The sequence below is a fragment of the Pogona vitticeps genome, chromosome 6, assembly GCF_051106095.1.
Source record: "Pogona vitticeps strain Pit_001003342236 chromosome 6, PviZW2.1, whole genome shotgun sequence".
Lineage (NCBI taxonomy): Eukaryota > Metazoa > Chordata > Lepidosauria > Squamata > Agamidae > Pogona > Pogona vitticeps.
In genome coordinates this window covers 85,553,036-85,571,520 of record NC_135788.1, presented here as the reverse complement: position 1 = coordinate 85,571,520, position 18,485 = coordinate 85,553,036, and the positions used below count along the sequence as shown (strand labels likewise).

General features: G+C 40.6%; 1 protein-coding gene across 2 annotated transcripts; it reads right to left on the bottom strand.

Annotated features, from left to right (window-relative positions):
* Nucleotides 1-635: 635 nt before the first annotated feature.
* Nucleotides 636-18,411, bottom strand: PSME3 (proteasome activator subunit 3). 2 transcript variants are annotated; one of them, XM_020796020.3, is made up of 11 exons: nt 18,206-18,398; nt 11,392-11,424; nt 10,973-11,035; nt 10,693-10,797; nt 10,300-10,348; nt 9,001-9,113; nt 7,877-7,945; nt 5,876-5,943; nt 5,663-5,717; nt 5,038-5,124; nt 636-2,180 (listed from the first exon to the last, which is right to left on the bottom strand). In XM_020796020.3, the coding sequence occupies exons 1-11, from the start codon at nt 18,353-18,355 to the stop codon at nt 2,100-2,102; spliced, it is 873 nt and encodes a 290-aa protein (XP_020651679.2). In that variant the 5' UTR covers nt 18,356-18,398; the 3' UTR covers nt 636-2,099. The 2 variants fall into 2 exon arrangements, with proteins under 2 accessions (XP_020651679.2, XP_020651680.2); XM_020796021.3 differs by lacking the exon at nt 5,038-5,124 and having other exon boundaries at nt 18,206-18,411.
* Between the last annotated feature and the right edge of the window lie 74 nt (nt 18,412-18,485).

The window sequence follows — 18,485 nt, the reverse complement described above, 5'->3', positions numbered from 1 at the left end:
TTTAAAGACAACTCATCACAGAACAGGTACTCTTGCTTCAGACAAAGGGTGCAATCACTATAACATACATGAACCGTTGCTCTGCTCCTTTTTGGGCAGAATTAATTTGCTAAGCTAAAGAAAGAAAGCAACTTTGAGCAAAACCAACTCACTCTATGGTCCATCAATAGTCACTCTGTCCTGAAGGCAGCTGGACCAGGGTTCTGTATAACAATGGACTTGAGACACCAGATATATTTGAGACTGAACCCATTGTATTCTCGAACCCAGAAACAGAAAAATATCAAACCAATGATGCAAAATATTAATGGCATCAGGAATGCAATCTGGAAAGAGTTCCTAGTCTATGCTCCTTCATCATCACAGTTAAAAAAAGAGTCCCAGTGAGCAATGTCCCAGAGATTTCTTTTCTCACCCCACAGCTATGTTCAAGGGGACTCCACCCCGAATCAAAGGGAGACATGGAGAGACCTGGACTGAACAGAGCTCCCAAATTATAAAACACTGCTGCAGGGACCAATCGCTGGAGAACATTTAAACAGCCACAGGCAAGGTGGGACATGAGAATAGCTGAACAAAAGTAAAGTCTCTGGTTAACAGTCCATTTACTTGCATGGTTAACTTCCAAGGATGAATCCAAAGTACCTATCACTTTTAATTTGACATAGTAAAAGTTGTACATACGTTCAATGTGGCAAGGAAATATGAACAATCCAATGAAAGCAGCCGGTACAAAGAAAACACAGGAGAAGGAAATAGGGGGAAGGCTGCTTTCCGGTAGCAGCTACAATAAGGGCAGCTTTTGTAAGAACCTTTACTCTGGGTCAGACTAAAACTTGCCCAGCAACAAATGACAATGACACAAAGGCATTTTTCAAAGAACCCAGGGAGAATGAGCTTCATGGCAGAGCTGGCAGAGTGGAGGGTCCTTTATTTTTTTTTAAAGACAACCAAGGAAAGGGAGAGGGGGCTAAGAAACATCATTCACCCTGCCACTGTTTTGTTTTGTTTGCTTTACAAATCTAACACCACTCACGAGACTACAGCACAAGAGGAAATATAAAGGCTAAGAGCAAATCTCACAGGGAAACTGCAGCATCCCAGGTAGTTGGCGCCCCCTTCCTGCTTCCTTGCAGAATGGAAAAGAGCAAAACTAAAGAAGTCTAGCAGGACTCATTCAGGGAGCAAGAACTAAGCATACTTTCCAGGGCTCTCTTAAAGGATCCCCAGCTGAAAATAATCTGCTAGATTTCTTTAAATTGGGCAGGAGAGAGAAAAAGGAAAAACATGACAGAGACTTTGGATCTTAAACACACCATTCTGCTATTAGAAAAAATTTCATTGGCCCAACTGTCTCAGGAGGCCTGCTCTACCCTCCCCAATCTGAGATTCAGAGAATGCCCACTGCATTCCAGTTTTCTGTTAGGATTCCTTGTTAGACTGATGGATGTCATGGCAAAAGCAGAAAATCCTTCTTGATTTTTTTCCTCTGGAAGTAATTAATGCCAATTCAGAAGAACAAACACACTCAATGAAGGAAGGAAAAAAGCTTAAGGGCATTAAAATCGGCATGATTGGACAGGTCATGAAGATGGATACAGACAGCCATGGGAGAGGGGCACCGGTTTCCCCAAAACTGCTTTTTCAGTGGGAAGACCAAAATAATAGAGCCAGTGGTTGAACAGGTCAGGTCTTATTAAGACTTGGTGCTGCTATTGACCAATCAGGGATAAACTACCTAAAACGGAGCACTCCTCCGAGCAGCTACAGAGCAGGGTTGTTTAGAGCTGCTGACATTTAAGGTATTCTTGCCTGGAACAGGATGGCCTTTATCCTGTTCTCCAGCTAAGTAGAAACAGAAGCTCTGCCCCATATCTTCCAGATGTCAGAGATCCTGGGAAGGACAAATCCCAAAACCCAAATAAAAACCAACCAAACCCCCCCCCCAAAAAAAAGCTAGGAAAGTTTCTTTAGACTTTTAACTAAAAGTGTGGCGAGGACTGTTTCCAGCCAGCTTCCCCATCTTGATAGTCGCATAAATTGAGGCAAAGACTGTCTTGAGCCTGCTGAACAGTTCATAAGTTCAGAGTGCCGACAGCTCAGTAGAGAGTCTCTGCATTGCTGCTCCGGGGTCGCTTGATCTTCTCAATATTCTTTAGGATCATGTCGTGCAGAGTCACCTGGGGGAAAGGAGACAGAGACTGATTTCTTCTCCCTCAAAAAGGATTTCGTTTGCCACAGATCTCCTGCCTACCTTTTCAGGGGAAAGGCAATGTGTTGCCTGGATAACAGCCCAGCAAGACATGCTGCCCCCCATATTATAGAAAAAGGTGGACTCTTGCTTGAGACACAGCTACACTAAGATTAAATCATGTTAAACTGTTATGGGTAGGGATGGTTTTTTTTTTAAATTCAAGGACTTCCAGTCCTACCATTTGATAGGAAGCTTCCTGGTTGAATTATGAGACCAGGAGTCCTCAAACAGACAGCAGCTCCCTCACCCCCATGCTGTTCCTGTGCAACTTCTTAAAACCATTAGAAAAGATCCCTCACAATGGTGTATGGGGGAACTATTTCCAATGGAGATTGCCTCCATATGGCTATAGTTTTCTGTACAGGACCTTAGGAAGCTACTAATTTAAGGACAGAGTTCTCCATTTAACTTATCTATACTCTTTTAAGGACTACAGTCCCTTAGTTTGCCTAATACAAACAGAAGTTTAAGACATTATGAATTTGCTAGTATATAACTCATTGCAGAACATGTATTTTTTGTTGAAACAGACTAACAACAACTACCCCTGCAGAAGGTGAGCAATTTGACAGAGAAAAATTTCAAAGTGGTTTGCATTTAAATGGGGAAACAGTCTTGAATATAGTCATTTCCATCAGAACTGTCAGGTCATAAGTCTCATATTTCAGTAGTACATTTAAAAAAAATCCTCACATTTCATGACATTTAAAAAGACACACTCATTTTTAATGGTGCAACGGTTTTACAAAATTGAAGCACATAACCCCATAAGCCCAAGCACTGAGTATTAACACGTGCATGACACTGATCATCTTTACTTCAAATCAGGGGACATCAGAGACCACACCAAACCACAGGTTAGCATGATCAGAAAGAGACATAGCAAGGTTTGAATTGCATGCTCCTACTTCTCTTCTTCTTGGGGCAGGGTGGAAGTCTTCTTGGGGCAGGGTGGAAGTTTGTACATTTCTATGTCTTCTTTCATTATCACCTTCAGCTATCTCTACAAAATCTAAAATGTCTTTTTGCAAAAAACAAAACTGAAATGTCTACAGTTTTTAATAGATCTGTGGATCTATATATTTGCCTTTGTCACTATATGTCTTTTTCCTTGGAGGTGGGGGGGATTTCCCCGTTTTTCCCTAGGTATTCATACAATTGGGGTTAATGTTAGCTACTGTCCAGAGCTTGGCAAAGTGACTGTTACAGTACTAAATCCAACTTTTAGTCCCAACAAATAAGATTCAACAAGACTTATACAATTGTTGGCTTAACAATTCCCATTCATTCAATGGGTCTACTCCAGTTGGAACTACTAGATGTAACTTTTACACCAATGCAAAGCCATTGACTACAGTGGCTGGGGGATTCTGGGAAATATAGTCCAAATGGCTACTATTCCCAAGTTCTGGTAATATTTGACATTAGCTTCACAGATGCTGGTACAATGTTAATTATAGTTTGTTTGAAACAAGCAAGTATTAGCAAAAACTGTCAGTCTGAATAAGCTGTAACAATAATAGTGTGCCGTCAAGTCAATTCTGACTTATGACAACTCTTTTCAGAGTTTTCAGATAATTAGCACTCAGACGTGGTTTGCCATTGCCTTCTTCTGAGGGCATCCTGAGACTGTGCAGCTTGCCCAAGGTCACACAGGCTGGCTGTTCTGACTCTGCAGCCAGACACCCAAACCACTGAGCTATAAAATGGAAGCAAAAGGTTTCTGAACTCCTTCCTCTGGCTGTGCCAAAGGAGAAAGGAATGCCAGACTCCAAGGCAGTTGTGACACATTTTCATTACTTTGAATGATGGTAAGTGTGACATTCAAATTCTCCCTTTATCTCAAGGATGAACCGACTTGTTGTGACTTTTTTTGGTCATTAAGGACTATAGTCCCTTAGTTTGCCTAATACAAACAGATATCCGTAGTCAGCGAGACATTCTTGCTGAAGTGCATTTACCACATCTATATTGTGCTTTCCAATTTACTCTTTCCAAAATGGCTGAAGTATCTATTCTGCTGCATTTATTTACTTTCTATAAGCAATTATTTGCAAATCTTATGAACAAGTTGTGGAGAAGCCTCCCCTAACCTGATGTCTTGGACTACAACTCCCACTGCCCTAAACCATGTTGATATAGTATTGGGAATTGTAGAAGAACACATACAGAGGACACTGGCCAAGTAAAAAGAGATCAGTATCATTCTGATATGAATAAAAAAGAATCATCTGTAGATCATTAAAAAAAGCCAGTAAACCAGTCCATAGTTCACTAAATTGACTGAGATTTCAGTAGCTCCGGTAGCACTGAATGCCATCTCTCACATATAGCATCCACGGGGTTTCAACCTTCCTCAGTGTTATCAAACCCTTCTCAAACCAGCTTGTCTGTGACAAGCAGGATTCATCTCTTAAAATGAACATGCTGCCCTTTTCTTTTTCTCTAGCAACAGCCTGAATTCATAACAAGTGCACCTGGTCCTCAGAGAAATAAAAGGACCCCTTCCCACTTCGCTGTTCTTCATCCTCCCAATCCAAAAAAGCATTCCAGGGGGTTGTTCAATAGTTCAGCTGAGATAACCCTTCCTAGTCAAAAGAAAAGCAACTGAGCAGCACCTGCCTTTCTTGACTTCAAAAGACAAGTTCTGGATGATGGAGCTCCTGTAACCAGGAGAGTCCCAGGCTTCCCTTCTTTCCAACTGGAGGCCACAGACATGCTGGAGATGCCAGGGAGACAACTGGACATGGAGGCTTTACAAGAAGCCTGGTAGGCTAACTTACATATTGATTTCTGAGCTCTGAAATGATGAGTCGCAGACTGATGTATTCCTTTTCATCCATCTCGGTCACCGTGCGGCGGTAATCCTCCTACAGAGAGAGTTATATAGCTAGAACTGCTCTGGCACCACTACGCATGAGAGGGGACCTTGCTGTGATTGAGTGATCCCATCCCATTTCACAATTGACAATCATCTGTAAAAATGTCACCTTCTAAAGGCTTCTGGGCCATTCCTTCTGTATAGCTATCTTATTCTACTCCATTAACCTAACAAAGGAACCAGTCTGGTGCAAAGCCCACTGAAACAGAGATGCCAAGACAGGGAAGCTTCTCTATACTGCAGATCTAAACATTTCCCAGATAAGTGATTCTCATATCCTTCAACCCTTCAGATGCCTGTGGCTTCAGCTCCCAGATTTAATCAGCATAACCAGTGGCCAAGAATTTGGGCTGTTGGGAGTCCAAATACATCTGGAAGGCTAAAGGTGCAGACCTACTGCCCTAGACATCACAATGCTTTCATGTGAAATATATTCGCAAAATTGTTATTATTTCTAATACTCTTGGAGTTCAATATTCTAAACACAGTTATTACATTAGTTTGAAAAACCTAATCTCCGCACTTACCACATGAGGATATTTTGCTATTTTAGAAACCAGCTTTGCCCGTGTAATGTAGTATCTGAAATGGAAGCAGAGAAATATCTTAATATGTCATAATGAATGGCAAGGGGATTCCTAAGAAAGCTTAGGCACCAGAAGGATGAACCTCTCTCTCAAAGAAACACCAGTCATGGAAAGAGCTCTGGAAGAAGAGTTACATCTTAAAAACATACCCACCTAGAGATCTGGTCCAAGTATGAAGCTGCTTCACTCTCTACAGTTCGGAGTTCAGCCACAGTCTCTTCCTGCAAGAGGGAAAGCCAGCAGGGAAACATTTATTAAGAGAAGAATTTCCAAGCCCACTCATATCCAACCATTCTGTGATTACAGAGGTCATGTTGATGATCTCCACCTAGATCCAGATGTGCCTGAGTCCCAGACAGGGAGAATATCTGCCAACCAGTCCTACAAGAGATCTAGGAAAAAAAGATATATCAGCCAGTAACCTCTTAAAAAGCATCCAGGCTTCATAGGAGCTTTGGGCAGTGATCACCTTTCTTCCCAAATACAACATACTTTGTTTTTCCCAATGAAGAAGCTCCCTATGACAAGCCTAGAATCTAAGGGCAGAAGCTGCTCCATCAGAACCATATTTGGGGTCCTGAACAGTTCTATTGCTCCCTTTTGGCCAGCCCAAGGAAGGACTGGCTTCACCACACAAAGGCTTGCTATATCTACTATACCTTTTCTCAATGAATGAAGTGACTTCTTACATCACCAACATATAACAGATTTCTGGTAGAACCTCATGGTTTCCATGAGGGAATGAAAGGCACTGTTGTTTTTGACGGCTCAGCATCAGACCCCTTTGACATCCAAAGCAGAGTGAAACAGGGCTGTGTCCTCGCACCAACACTTTTTGGGATCTTTTTTGCTGTCATGCTGAAGCATGCCTTTGGAGCTGCAACCGAGGGCGTCTATCTCCGGACTAGATCAGACGGAAAGCTCTTTAATCTCTCTAGATTGAGCGCGAAGACCAAAGTCCAACTGAAATGCATGCGGGACTTCCTCTTCGCAGATGATACAGCCATTGTTGCCCACTCTGCTGAAGACCTCCAAAAACTCGTGAATCATTTCAGCAAGGCCTGCCAAGACTTTGGACTAACAATCAGCCTGAAGAAAACACAAGTCATGGGCCAGGGCGTGGACTCACCTCCCTCTATTACCATCTCCACACAAGAATTGGAGGTTGTTCATGACTTTGTGTACCTCGGCTCAACCATCTCTGACACCCTCTCTCTAGATGTCGAGCTGGATAAACGCATTGGCAAAGCAGCCACCATGTTCTCTAGACTCACAAAGAGAGTATGGCTCAATAAGAAGCTGACGACACATACGAAGATCCAGGTTTATAGAGCCTGTGTTCTAAGCACACTCCTGTACTGCAGTGAGTCATGGACCCTTTGTGCATGGCAGAAGAGGAAGCTGAACACCTTCCATATGCGTTGCCTCCGACGGATTTTTGGCATCACCTGGCAGGACAAAGTTCCAAACAGAGCAGTCGTAGAACGAGCTGGAATTTTCAGCATGAATACATTACTGAAACAGCGACGTCTACGTTGGCTCGGGCACGTCGTGAGAATGGCTGATGGTCGGATTCCAAAGGATCTCCTCTATGGAGAATTAGTGCAGGGAAAGCGCCCCAGAGGGAGACCACAACTGCGATACAAGGACATCTGCAAGCAAGATCTGAAGGCCTTAGGAATAGACCTCAACAGATGGGAAAACCTGACATCTGAGTGTTCAGCCTGGAGGCAGGCGGTGCATCACGGCCTCTCCCAATTTGAAGAGACCCTTGCCCAGCAGGCCGAGGCAAAGAGGAAGTCACAAAAGCAGCAAAACCAGGGAGCCGGACAGGGGACAGACTGGATTTGTCTTCAGTGTGGAAGGGACTGTCACTCTCGAATTGGCCTCCTCAGCCACACTAGGCGCTGTTCCAAGCCCTCCATACAGAGCACACTACCATAGTCTTTCGAGACTGAAGGATGCCTAACTAACTGACTAGGTAGAACCTCAGGGAGTGTCCAGTGAACTCACCACTTCCCTCAATCCTCACAGAAGAAGGTCACTTCCCTTCCTCCATTACGGAAGAATGACTAAATCCAGGTTCTGTTTCCTTCCCTGAGGAGTTCACAAAGGTCTAGTTCCCCAGGATTCTCAACCCAACTGCCAATTTACCTGAATTGAAACACCGAAGTTGTTGCCATCTTCTATCCTAGGAATCAGGAGCTGCACCCACATTTTCACCTACAGGGGCAGAAAACATATTCAAAAATGGCAGGGCCTTGTTGGATATTCTAAGCATTCATGGCAGTGTGCTCTGCATACAGCATCTTGATACTCACAAGCCAGGTAGGTAAGGCTGAGACAGAGAGAGAAAAAGATGTTTGAATTCCTCCATTTAGAACCAACACTGTCCCAGCCCACATGGACATGTTACATTCATGCCTATGGGACTACTGTTTTAGATCACAAGAAAAAAAATGGGCAGACATGAAACTGAATACCTACAAATTCCTATGCAAGAGAAAAATCAACTGAGGGAGGAGTTATAACTTATCTTTCTCCCTGACATTTCACAGATTTTCTGGGCAGGAATGAATTTTGGAATGGAGAGAATTTTATGCATGGGGGTCCCCCCCGGTGTCTGAAGTGGTGCACTCCAGACATAGGCTTACTGTCTCAGTGAGAACCAGACTACTCGTCTGATGCAATATTCATTTGGTCTTGTCATATCAAGATACAGATCCTTGCAGGGAAAGGCTCTCCCAAGATTACATGGAACATTGCTGATTTTCAAAAATGCTTTAACAAGACTATTTTGCTTTCTGCTGTAAATATTTCTTAAATTGTTTCTAGTCTTTTAATGTTATTATATGCTACACTATGTTTTAATACCATTATACTTCTATGTTTTCTCTCTCCCCCACTTCTGTGAGTTGCCAAAGTCTCCGAACTGGAAGAAAAGCAGCGTATAAATGAAATGTATACATTTAAAAATCCCCAAGAAAATTTGTGCCGTTCTTCCTATAAACAGAGGCAAATGTGCAGGATTAGTCATTGTAGGAAAAATCCTGTTTCATGTGTCTATAGCGTAAAGTTAAATCCACAGAACTGTGTTAGGGAATTGTACAGTTCAATTGTGCAACTGGGCACGTGAGTCACAATGTGACTATTGCACTGTGCACCAGCAGAAGTGCTTCATGTATACCACTTCTGGTTTGGCACTATTTCAGACAACCCAGTCAGGTAACTTACTTATGTGAGACCTCAACGGTTGGGGGAGACAAGCCAGTGCTCACCGTGTTGCATTTCTCAATCAGCAGTCGGATCTCAGGCTTCACCTTCTCAATGATGTCCACTAGCTGCTGGTTGCTCTTCAGCATCCCATTAGGCATGACAAAGACTTTGGTACCTGGTGCCATGAGAAGAGACTAGCCACTTATTCCATGAAGGAAATGAGTGATCAAACATTTTGCTTTCTACTTCAACTGGTTAAACACTGTTGCATAGGCACCCACATTTCTTTTCCCACACTGGACTGGCCAATTTTAACTCAGCCTTTAAATTGAGTGATAAACAGGCTGCCAAATTTTCAATATGTGGAGTCAGTCACATGTATTTAAATATCTGGATAGAGGGAAATTTCAGCACGTAGCATTTGTTATATAATAGTGCTACAAGAAACTAAAAAGTTGCACATATAAAAAAACACATCTTCATGTTAGCAAGAGAAACTAAAAAGTTTTATTTGGCCCAAGTTTTTGTGGACTGCACCCCACTTCTTCAGATGTTGCTATGGTCGTATCTGCAGTGCTTATACCAAACTTATACCAAATAAAACCTGCTTGTGTTTAAGGGGTGTTGCATCTCAAAATCTTGTTTTTCTTACAAAAGACAAACATAGCTACTCCTCTGGAAATATATGGAAACCAACATTTTTGCAGAACTAAGCCTGACAATTTCTAGCAAGACTACTTATTTTGACCATGTAATAGCAGAATATCAAAGCACAGTGATTATTTTCTGCAAAGCATTTTCTGTGTTCGTTTCAGAAACAGTGGTTTTGAACACATTTGCAACCCTGGACTTTCAAAGCTCAAACTTGATAACCCAGTGTTTTAATGCACAGCAGAGTAAAAACATGACCTGGGCCACAAGTAATACAATTCTACATTTCTCAGTGAAATAGGAATTTTAAGTTTTGTGAGTGGTCCAGAAACCTCTTTATATTCATTGTGACTTCATAGCAGTAATATTCAAGTGAGAGGTAGATCAGCCATAATTTTTGTTAAAGAGAGGGGGAAGGGAAGCATTTCAGATTACAACATATTTCAAGGACCCACTATGTACTATGCAGGTATTTTGGAGTTAAAATTTACATTGATGATGCAAATATAGAGTATGTGAACACAATCAATGTTTAGATTCCCTGATAACAGTATTAAACTTTTAATAATCTGTGTATCCCCCAACTCCTCCATAGTTTCCTTAAATGTGGTATAAAGTATTTCACAATGCAGAAACCATACTGCACAGCTAGCATTAACAGGCAACACAAAGGAATTTTTTAACTGAAGTGACAAAGTCAAAGAACTTACCCTGGAAGGTCTCTTCACAGTCTTCTAGCTTTCTCTTTTTCATGTTGGGCTGGGGAAACAAACAGGAATAACTTAGTAAATAAACAAGACTTGTAAACAAAATGTACAAAAGATATAATTTTAGAAAACTGTTCACAAAAATTAAACACTAGATATGATAAACCTTAAATTCAAGCCATTAATATGTTCAAGGGACTTAACACTATCAACCAGCATTAAAAATAAGAAATTAAAAAAATCTAATCCTTTTATAGAAGACTCACAGAAAGGAGAGTTATCCTTATGACCTTAATGCAAAGGCAAGTTAACTATCCCAAATTTCAGAGAGCCTTCTTTTCTCTATTTTTATGGCTTTTCAGGCATTAAATAGTATACCTAACCAAACATTCTTACCCCATCGAGTCCATCATGACTATTTGTGAGTAGGATTGGATCTGGGACGGGAAGGTTCATATCTGAATGGATTTGGGTGAGATCGTGAATGTTCAAGATAGGGTCCTAGGGAAGAAAAATAGCAGAATATTCTGATTTCAATCCCTTGTACCCAGTTCAAAGGAAATGTGGAACAGAGATTTGAATACAGCTAGGATAGACAGGCTAATCTTTTATCATCTGTCTGCCACTCTCAAGGTATAAATTACTCAATGAGAAGCAGCAGCTTCATAGCTCTTACCTTGAGGAACGCATCAAGTTCTAAGAGCTTCTTTGGGAAAAAGTTTGCCACCAGATCTTCAGCCTGAAAGAAAAAGAACAGTTAACCACGACATCTCAATTAATATTAAGACTGTAGGTAAGGACACTAGGGAAGAGACAGTGACCAAGGTTTTGTAAAAATCAGTAGAAATATTAGAGGTACTGACACACACACACACACACACACACACACACACACACCAAACCCTTTCAGTTTTGGGTGGCTACCAAAGATATGAGTCATATGTCCCGATTCTGCCCAGGGAACCACAGATAATCTTTTTCAGCTGTCTTAAGATCCAGCAAAGAGTCCCTAGCAAGAACTTCCAAAAACAGAAACATTTCTTTTGGTACCCTTAAACAATTGCTGGAGGCAACTGGAATGATCCAAACACTTACTTCACCTGTGATTCTCTCCCTGAAAGAGTCTACCTGTGGGTGAGAAGAGAAGAAGCTTAGAATAACAAGTTAACAGACTTGCACTACACAAAACAAAACTGCACAATCCTGCTATGAAAGGTTCTTTTAACTAGAGGTGCAAGGGACAGGATCTAGAACATGATGACCAATATCCTAGTCATTATGGTGGAGTGTGATGTTATGCAGGTGGAAACAGTGTGCTGACAATAGCTCTCATGCCCCACACTACTGCTATGCATATGGTTATGTCAATAACACCGAAAAGGGTACTCAGGGCCAAGGTGATTTTTTGCCACCCTCCAACAAGACTTAGAACCTACAATCTCCAAGCCAAGAATTATCCACATAGCTGGCTGAGAAGTGGCTGTGCGAAGGAAGCAAGCAGGCAAGAATGCTGAAAATGCCCAAAGGTGTGTTCACGAAGACAGGATAATGATTTCTGTTTGCGAAACATATGCACATCACAAAGCTATGTTCCACTTCCAAACAGACACTTCCTTTTGGTTCAAAAAATCTACAACCTCTTGACATACTGTGGTCAAAATCCTCTTGTGTGGCTATACCTGCAAAAGGAAAATGCCACACCTTGCAGAGGCTAAATTTCTGCTAATTAACAGCCCCCATTTCCATTTTTCATTGTTTAACAGTCAAGTGACTTGGTGTGTAATCAGATATGCAAGTGGATACTTTTTAATTAGCAGCAGTTTTCCACTGTGAGTTGTGCCATTTCCATTTTCCTAGCCTAATTATGCAAGAGGAGCTTGGCCCATGAAGCTTGGATCCAGTGCAATACCATCCACTTGGGTGAAGAAAGACTGGTACCAAGAAATTCAGCAAACCTTCCTGAAAATTTGGTAATGCCATCTAGATCTCTGGAAATTTTTTCCATTCCACCATAAAACAAAAATCAATTATCTTGTTTAAATGCAGGCAGACCTGGAGCTTGGAGCATCCTTTCCCATATTTTTTTAGGAGATAACTTCCAGAATCTAGCTGCTAGCATGACTAGGATGTTCTGCAGGTACAATCTAAAAATGTAATTTTCAAGGTCTGGACAGATTATAGCTGAATCACCTTTAGGCCAGGAAAAACAAGAAAGGCGCCCGTGTCATCACTATAAGACTTAGTCACCAAAGTTCCCATTTTTCTTTGTTTTTATTTGGGCACTGCACACCTGCCGATTCTATTCACAAGCCTGAGCAGCAGCAAGCTAGAAACCTGTCCAAGCCTAGAGCAAATGGATGTCAGGCACTGGGTGTGTTGTCTCCAAGACTAGTTCCTCCCTCCCCACAAGGCTGTTCTGGCACTGCAGGTTGAGCCTCCTGCGAACCCTGGAAATCAGTTTGAAGTTTTTTCTGGTGCAGCTTACAGCCAGTGCCTATCATGCCACCCTCAGCTGGTGGGAACATTCTCTAGAAACTGAGGGAAGTCAGTCCACTGTTACTAATAAAGGTTTTGGAAGAGGTTTTTGGAATGCACTGCCTTGAGAAGCCAGATTGGCCCCCTCCCTTTTGTCCTTTCCATTGTCAGGCAAAAAAGACCTTCCTTTTCAGACAGGCTTTTAAGTGGTAAGCGTCTAAGGAAGCCTCTATTTTTAAAATTTAGATATTTTTAAATTTTGAAAAAAGTTTTCAAAATTATTTTTTATCTTGATCAATGTTTAATTGTTTTTTAATATATGATTTATTATGCATATTTTAAGCTTATTATTGTATGATTTTAATGGTTGTTAGCTATTCTGGATCCCATTTAGGGAGAAAGGTAAATAGCTAGCTAGCTAAACAAACAAACAAAAATCAAGTTAAGCATGACTACCTTTTTGCCCAGTACTTAGAGATCTCTACAATAGACATACTATAGACTCACTATATTCTTTGTTGTTAACAGCTTGGGGGTTCTAACAAAATGAGAAACCTCAATAGGGAATTTTCAAGCCTCAGCAGGATTTCTTGCTTCAAGGCAAGATGAGACAAGGAATATTCTTTTTGTTCATCGTCTCAGTAATTTGCATGAACTGTCTTTGTGTGTAAGTAGCACTCTTTCACTTTGAGAAGCAAAACATACATGCACACAGAGAAAAACAGCATGACTAGTTGATTATTTTAAAAGGCACAAACAACCCATCCAATGGTTGTTCTGGGTTTTTCGGGCTCTTTGGCCGTGTTCTGAAGGTTGTTCTTCCTGACGTTTTGCCAGTCTCTGTGGCCAGCATCTTCAGAAGACAGCAACCTGTGCTCTGAACCTGTGAAACCCATCCAATGTTTCTCATCCTTAAAAGTCCAAGCAACAAAGCCTCAGCTGTCATCCATTTTTTTGTTAAAACTTTATTTTCAGTAAAGGAATATTTGGATATAATTCACCTTGACAATGAATATTTCTTCTACTATCCTGCAATGTTAATTTTTTACTTAACACTTAGGTTTTTCTTCTTGGGCATAAGGCCTTTATCTCAAGCTCAATATGCTTTCTCAGTGGCTACTCCCAGGCTCTGGAACTCCCTACTGAAGATGGCTAGTCTGGCCTCCTCCCTGTTGTTCTTCTGCCAACAAGCAGACTTTTTTTCTCCAACAGGCCCTTTACAGTTAAGCTGGGTGATGGTAAAAGCAGAGTTCTTTGTCTCAGTTTTCTTTGGCAGTCCCTCCAACTAAAAATGGCACAGAGAACGTCAGGAGATTCTGCATCAGGCTACAGTGCAAGGGAACCCAGAAAATTAGGCATAGACACCTTCCATGAGCAGAAATCAATTCATGGAGGTGCTTCCATCAACTTTGTATGGATCCTTTCCCCCTTACTTCTGCACCGTAGATTATATCATTCAGCAGGCTCTCTATGAACAATTTTTAGGCAGGTGGTTGACCAGGGTGGGAAAGTCCACTTGTTTGACTAGCTGCATGCAGCCAAATCTGAATAACACTCGTATTCTCCCAAATCTTTATTTTCATCTTTTCTTCAAGTGGCAATACTATTCTTCCAGCATTTCAAAATTGGGGGGATGATAAAGGAACTTCCCTGATAAATGCAATGACTACGAACATATTCCAGGCACCCATGGGCCACAATAGTACTCTGCTGGCTTATCCTTCCACTCTAAAAGTAACACTGGATTGCTTCCAACACAAATGAAGACGGCATCTTAGAGTTCAGGTGCCATTTTACTGTCGAAATCAAATCTTATAATTTCTCTAATATTTTAAATATCTGTCAAACTTAGCAATTCTACTTAATTATTTAGATTCCTGTCCTTTGCTAATGATTATATTTTGCTCATTAATATTATTGGGTTCCAAGTAAATCGACTATCTGCTTTCAATTCTTCCATTTCTTTAATGCTTATTTTCTTGAGTTTTGATTAGCACAATACCTCTACAGAATCCCCTTCACTTGCTTCCTGTACAGCTTTCTATTTAAACTTCTTCCTGAAATATATAAAACTGCAATTCTACACACTCACCAGTATGAATATATTCAAGAAGGTTTACTTCTGTATACATTTTATACAGGATTTCACTATTTACCTCTCTATGGTCATGCTGTGTCTAGCTATTCCTAGTGCTTTTTCTCTGTTCTTCTCAATCTCTCCATCGAATATGAATCTTTGTCCTCTCATATAGCCCTTCTCCTTAGATCAGCAACTCCCAATCTAGCACTCTCTACTTGTTTTGGGCTCAATTCCTATCACAACCATTGCTAGTAATTATGGTAGCTGTACTGTTACCTCTGGGAGGATGGCAAACGGAGTATCATTTTTTAAAAAGTCAAATGTCCACTTTTCTGTCCTACTTAAGAAATTATTTAAAATATATATTTCTTTCTTCTGTTTGGCTATTTATTCTTAGCCATTTCTAAACTGAAAAAAGGATGTCATTTAATTATTTTCATTTTTAAGTATCACCCTGGTTCCACAAACTCCTGTCTCCATTTGTTTTGTTTCAAGATTATAATCTTATAAGTACAGTGATTCATTTCAATTTTTAATTTAATATAGGGTATTTTAGTTAATGGTAATAACAGCCCTTCTTTGAAGGATGCCAAACATTTCATGTTGATACAACATACTGAAAAAGGATGACAGACATTTAAGATGGGATCGTGGAATAGTTTGATTTAATTTCTGCCTAAACACAGGTAAATGGACAGACACTCTAAGTAAACATGTGGAAAGGGTGAAAAGCTTCATAACAAAGGAGAATTATTTTTAAAAGACCATGAAAATCTTCTATTCCAGGACATAAGATGTTCTGTCTACGACACTTGAACAAAGAATCTCAACATCATCTAAGAAAATCTGACAGGTGCACTGTAGAATGCACCACTTCCTTTTGTTAGTATCTATTAACACCTATATGCCATGAAGTCATTTCCAATTTATGGCAATGCTTTCCAGGGTTCTTCAGACAGTACTCAGAAGTGTTTCCTATTCCTTTCTTCTGGAGGCATTTTGGGACTATGCAGCTGGCCCAAGGTCCAACCTCTGGATCTACAGCAAATTATTTACACTTTCAGGTTGTAATATATGACATGAACATATAGACTCCCTTACTAAAGAGTTAAGAAAAAAACAAAACACTCCACTGAAAGTTTTGGGTTCCTATACAGGAAAGATTGAATCCTTGAAAGGCAGTATCTTAACATCACTGGCAGCAATCCAATAAAAGTGATAGGGTCTGGGTTCATGACATGACTAATAAGAATCTATGAGGCTTAAATTTTAAACAGCATCTTTATAAAAAAGAAAAGGAATGAGCATTTAGATGTTCCTTTTAAAACAAATAGCTGACCTCAATCTCATTACTGGGAGTAAGGTCTGTTAAAGTGAATGAGAATCATTTCTGTGCAGCCAGTTTGAATCAAGCTCAAACAAGATCCTGTGGGACAGAATATTAAAACCTAAACTTTCTAAAACCAAATGTAATTAATTAAAGATAAAGTCTGCTCTTCTGTACACATAAAACAAAATGGAGCCACAACAATAATTTGGAACTTAGACAGTAAAGCATTATAAATATCACATGGATTTTAATACACATCTTCCACTGCATTGTGTCTTAGATATGTTTCTCGAATGCTGTCTCCACGCATTCTAATTCTTTTTATATGAAAGGATCCATCTGTGGTTACTTTTAAGAGGATGATAAAAATCAGCTTGTCTCTCTAGCTTTTAAGTGGGAGTTTTAATAAGTATTATGGGCATTCATCAATGTACTATAATTAATTTAAGATTATTTATTTTATTTATATTTACAAGATTTTTAGCCATGCCATTACCAGTGGTCTCTAAGTGGCATACAACAATATTAAAACTTTAAACATTAAAACCATTAAAATAGGCAATATTATAATAACATCCTGTATTAAAACAATCATTAAAACATTAATATTAATAAATCCTGCTGGCACATATGGCCAGCTAAAGAACAGTACTTAAAATGCTGGCTAAACAGAAAGGTCTTTGTCTGGTGCCGAAAAGAAAAAAAGCAATGTATTTAATACAAGTTTATGAATGTACTTATCAAATTAATTGATGCTGAAGAACTACACTATACAATTAACATATATAATCCAACCCTATGCCCATTTACTCAGGAGAAAGCTTCACTGAACTCAACAGGATGTTCATCTGAATTAGCATGTCACTACTCTTCTAGGCAAGGAAAATAACTATCAGCCCTATAATCAACAGCCAATGATTCCAAAACCCAGTCTACCTAGGGTTCTATTGATGACCAAGCTGACTGAGGTACCTTATTATGTGGTACTGAAGCACTCTGGATATTTCTGGTAGACTTCAACATCTACATTGAAGCTGCTATGAGTGGACAATTTGGGGATGTCTTGGCCTCCATGACTGCAATCAAGATGTCTCAAGTGGTTGCCTGAGGCCAGCATCTGTGTCAGGACAACCCTTGGTTCAGTGTTTATGCCAGAATGTGACAACGATGAACTGAAGATAGGAATGGTGAGGATTTTAATGGTACTTTGATAATGCACACTGCTTCTACTTTATTGTGCTTTTTAATACTGTAATTTACTAGCTGTTTAAACAATACTGTACAGTACACTGTTCTTGAATTTTGATAGCAACTGGGACTATGCAAATATTCTAATAAATATGATAAAAATCAATAAAACAAAATTTTGATATTTTATTGAAGTAGAGAACAACTTCAAGACCTAGCTCAAAAGATGCATTGGGTACATGACCAAAGATTATGTTCTTGTTTAAATTACAGTATAAGTTCAATGTTCCTACACAGCTGAAAGTTATGATTTAGTAACAAATACATGTTTTAGTTACCATGCTTTTAAAAAGAATTATACTGTATAATGTAAACTCTTGGGAAGTTAGTTTAAAATGTTATTATTCTTGTCAATGCAAGGCTGTGGATTGAGTTGAATCACGTTAGCTCCACCCTGCCAGACAAGCAAAGCACATCTAACTAGGTTACAGAAAGTCGAGCCGCAGGATGCTGTGACAGCTAAATGGCCTGCATCTTTAAAAAGTCAAACCAAAATATACAGTAAGCCCCAAAGATACTACTGGCTTACAAGGGATATCGGACTTCATGTTGCTAGAGATAAAAATGAACGGCTAGAAGGACCTTCGCTTTCACCTCACAGTATGTGGCAACCAGGATGCTACCACTAGGGGTGCCTCACAAACGGAGAGAGGCCGCCGCTGAGGTCTGCCCGAGGACCGCACGATCTCGATCAGACGCGTGTTCGGCACTCTGCACATGCTTAAGGGCATACCCGTGGCGGAAACAGTTGCGACCATCTCCCCCTCTCCTCCTACCTTGATCTTAACTTCCGGGTCCACCTTGAGTAGGGAGGCCATGGCAGGGCGGGGAAGCCGGTATCCCGAGCCAGATCCGTCTCTTTCTCTCCGGCGCGCGCGACCACCCGAGCAAACCACCGGCTTCGCCACTGCCGGAAATGACGACATAACGCCCCGCCGCCGTTCCCACTCGACCAATGGGCGGGCGTGGTTTTGGTCAACGTGATTACCCCGTTCAGCCTTTGTCAGCCGGTCCATATCCGCTGTAATGCGCAGGCTCTGGATCGGCAACTTCCGC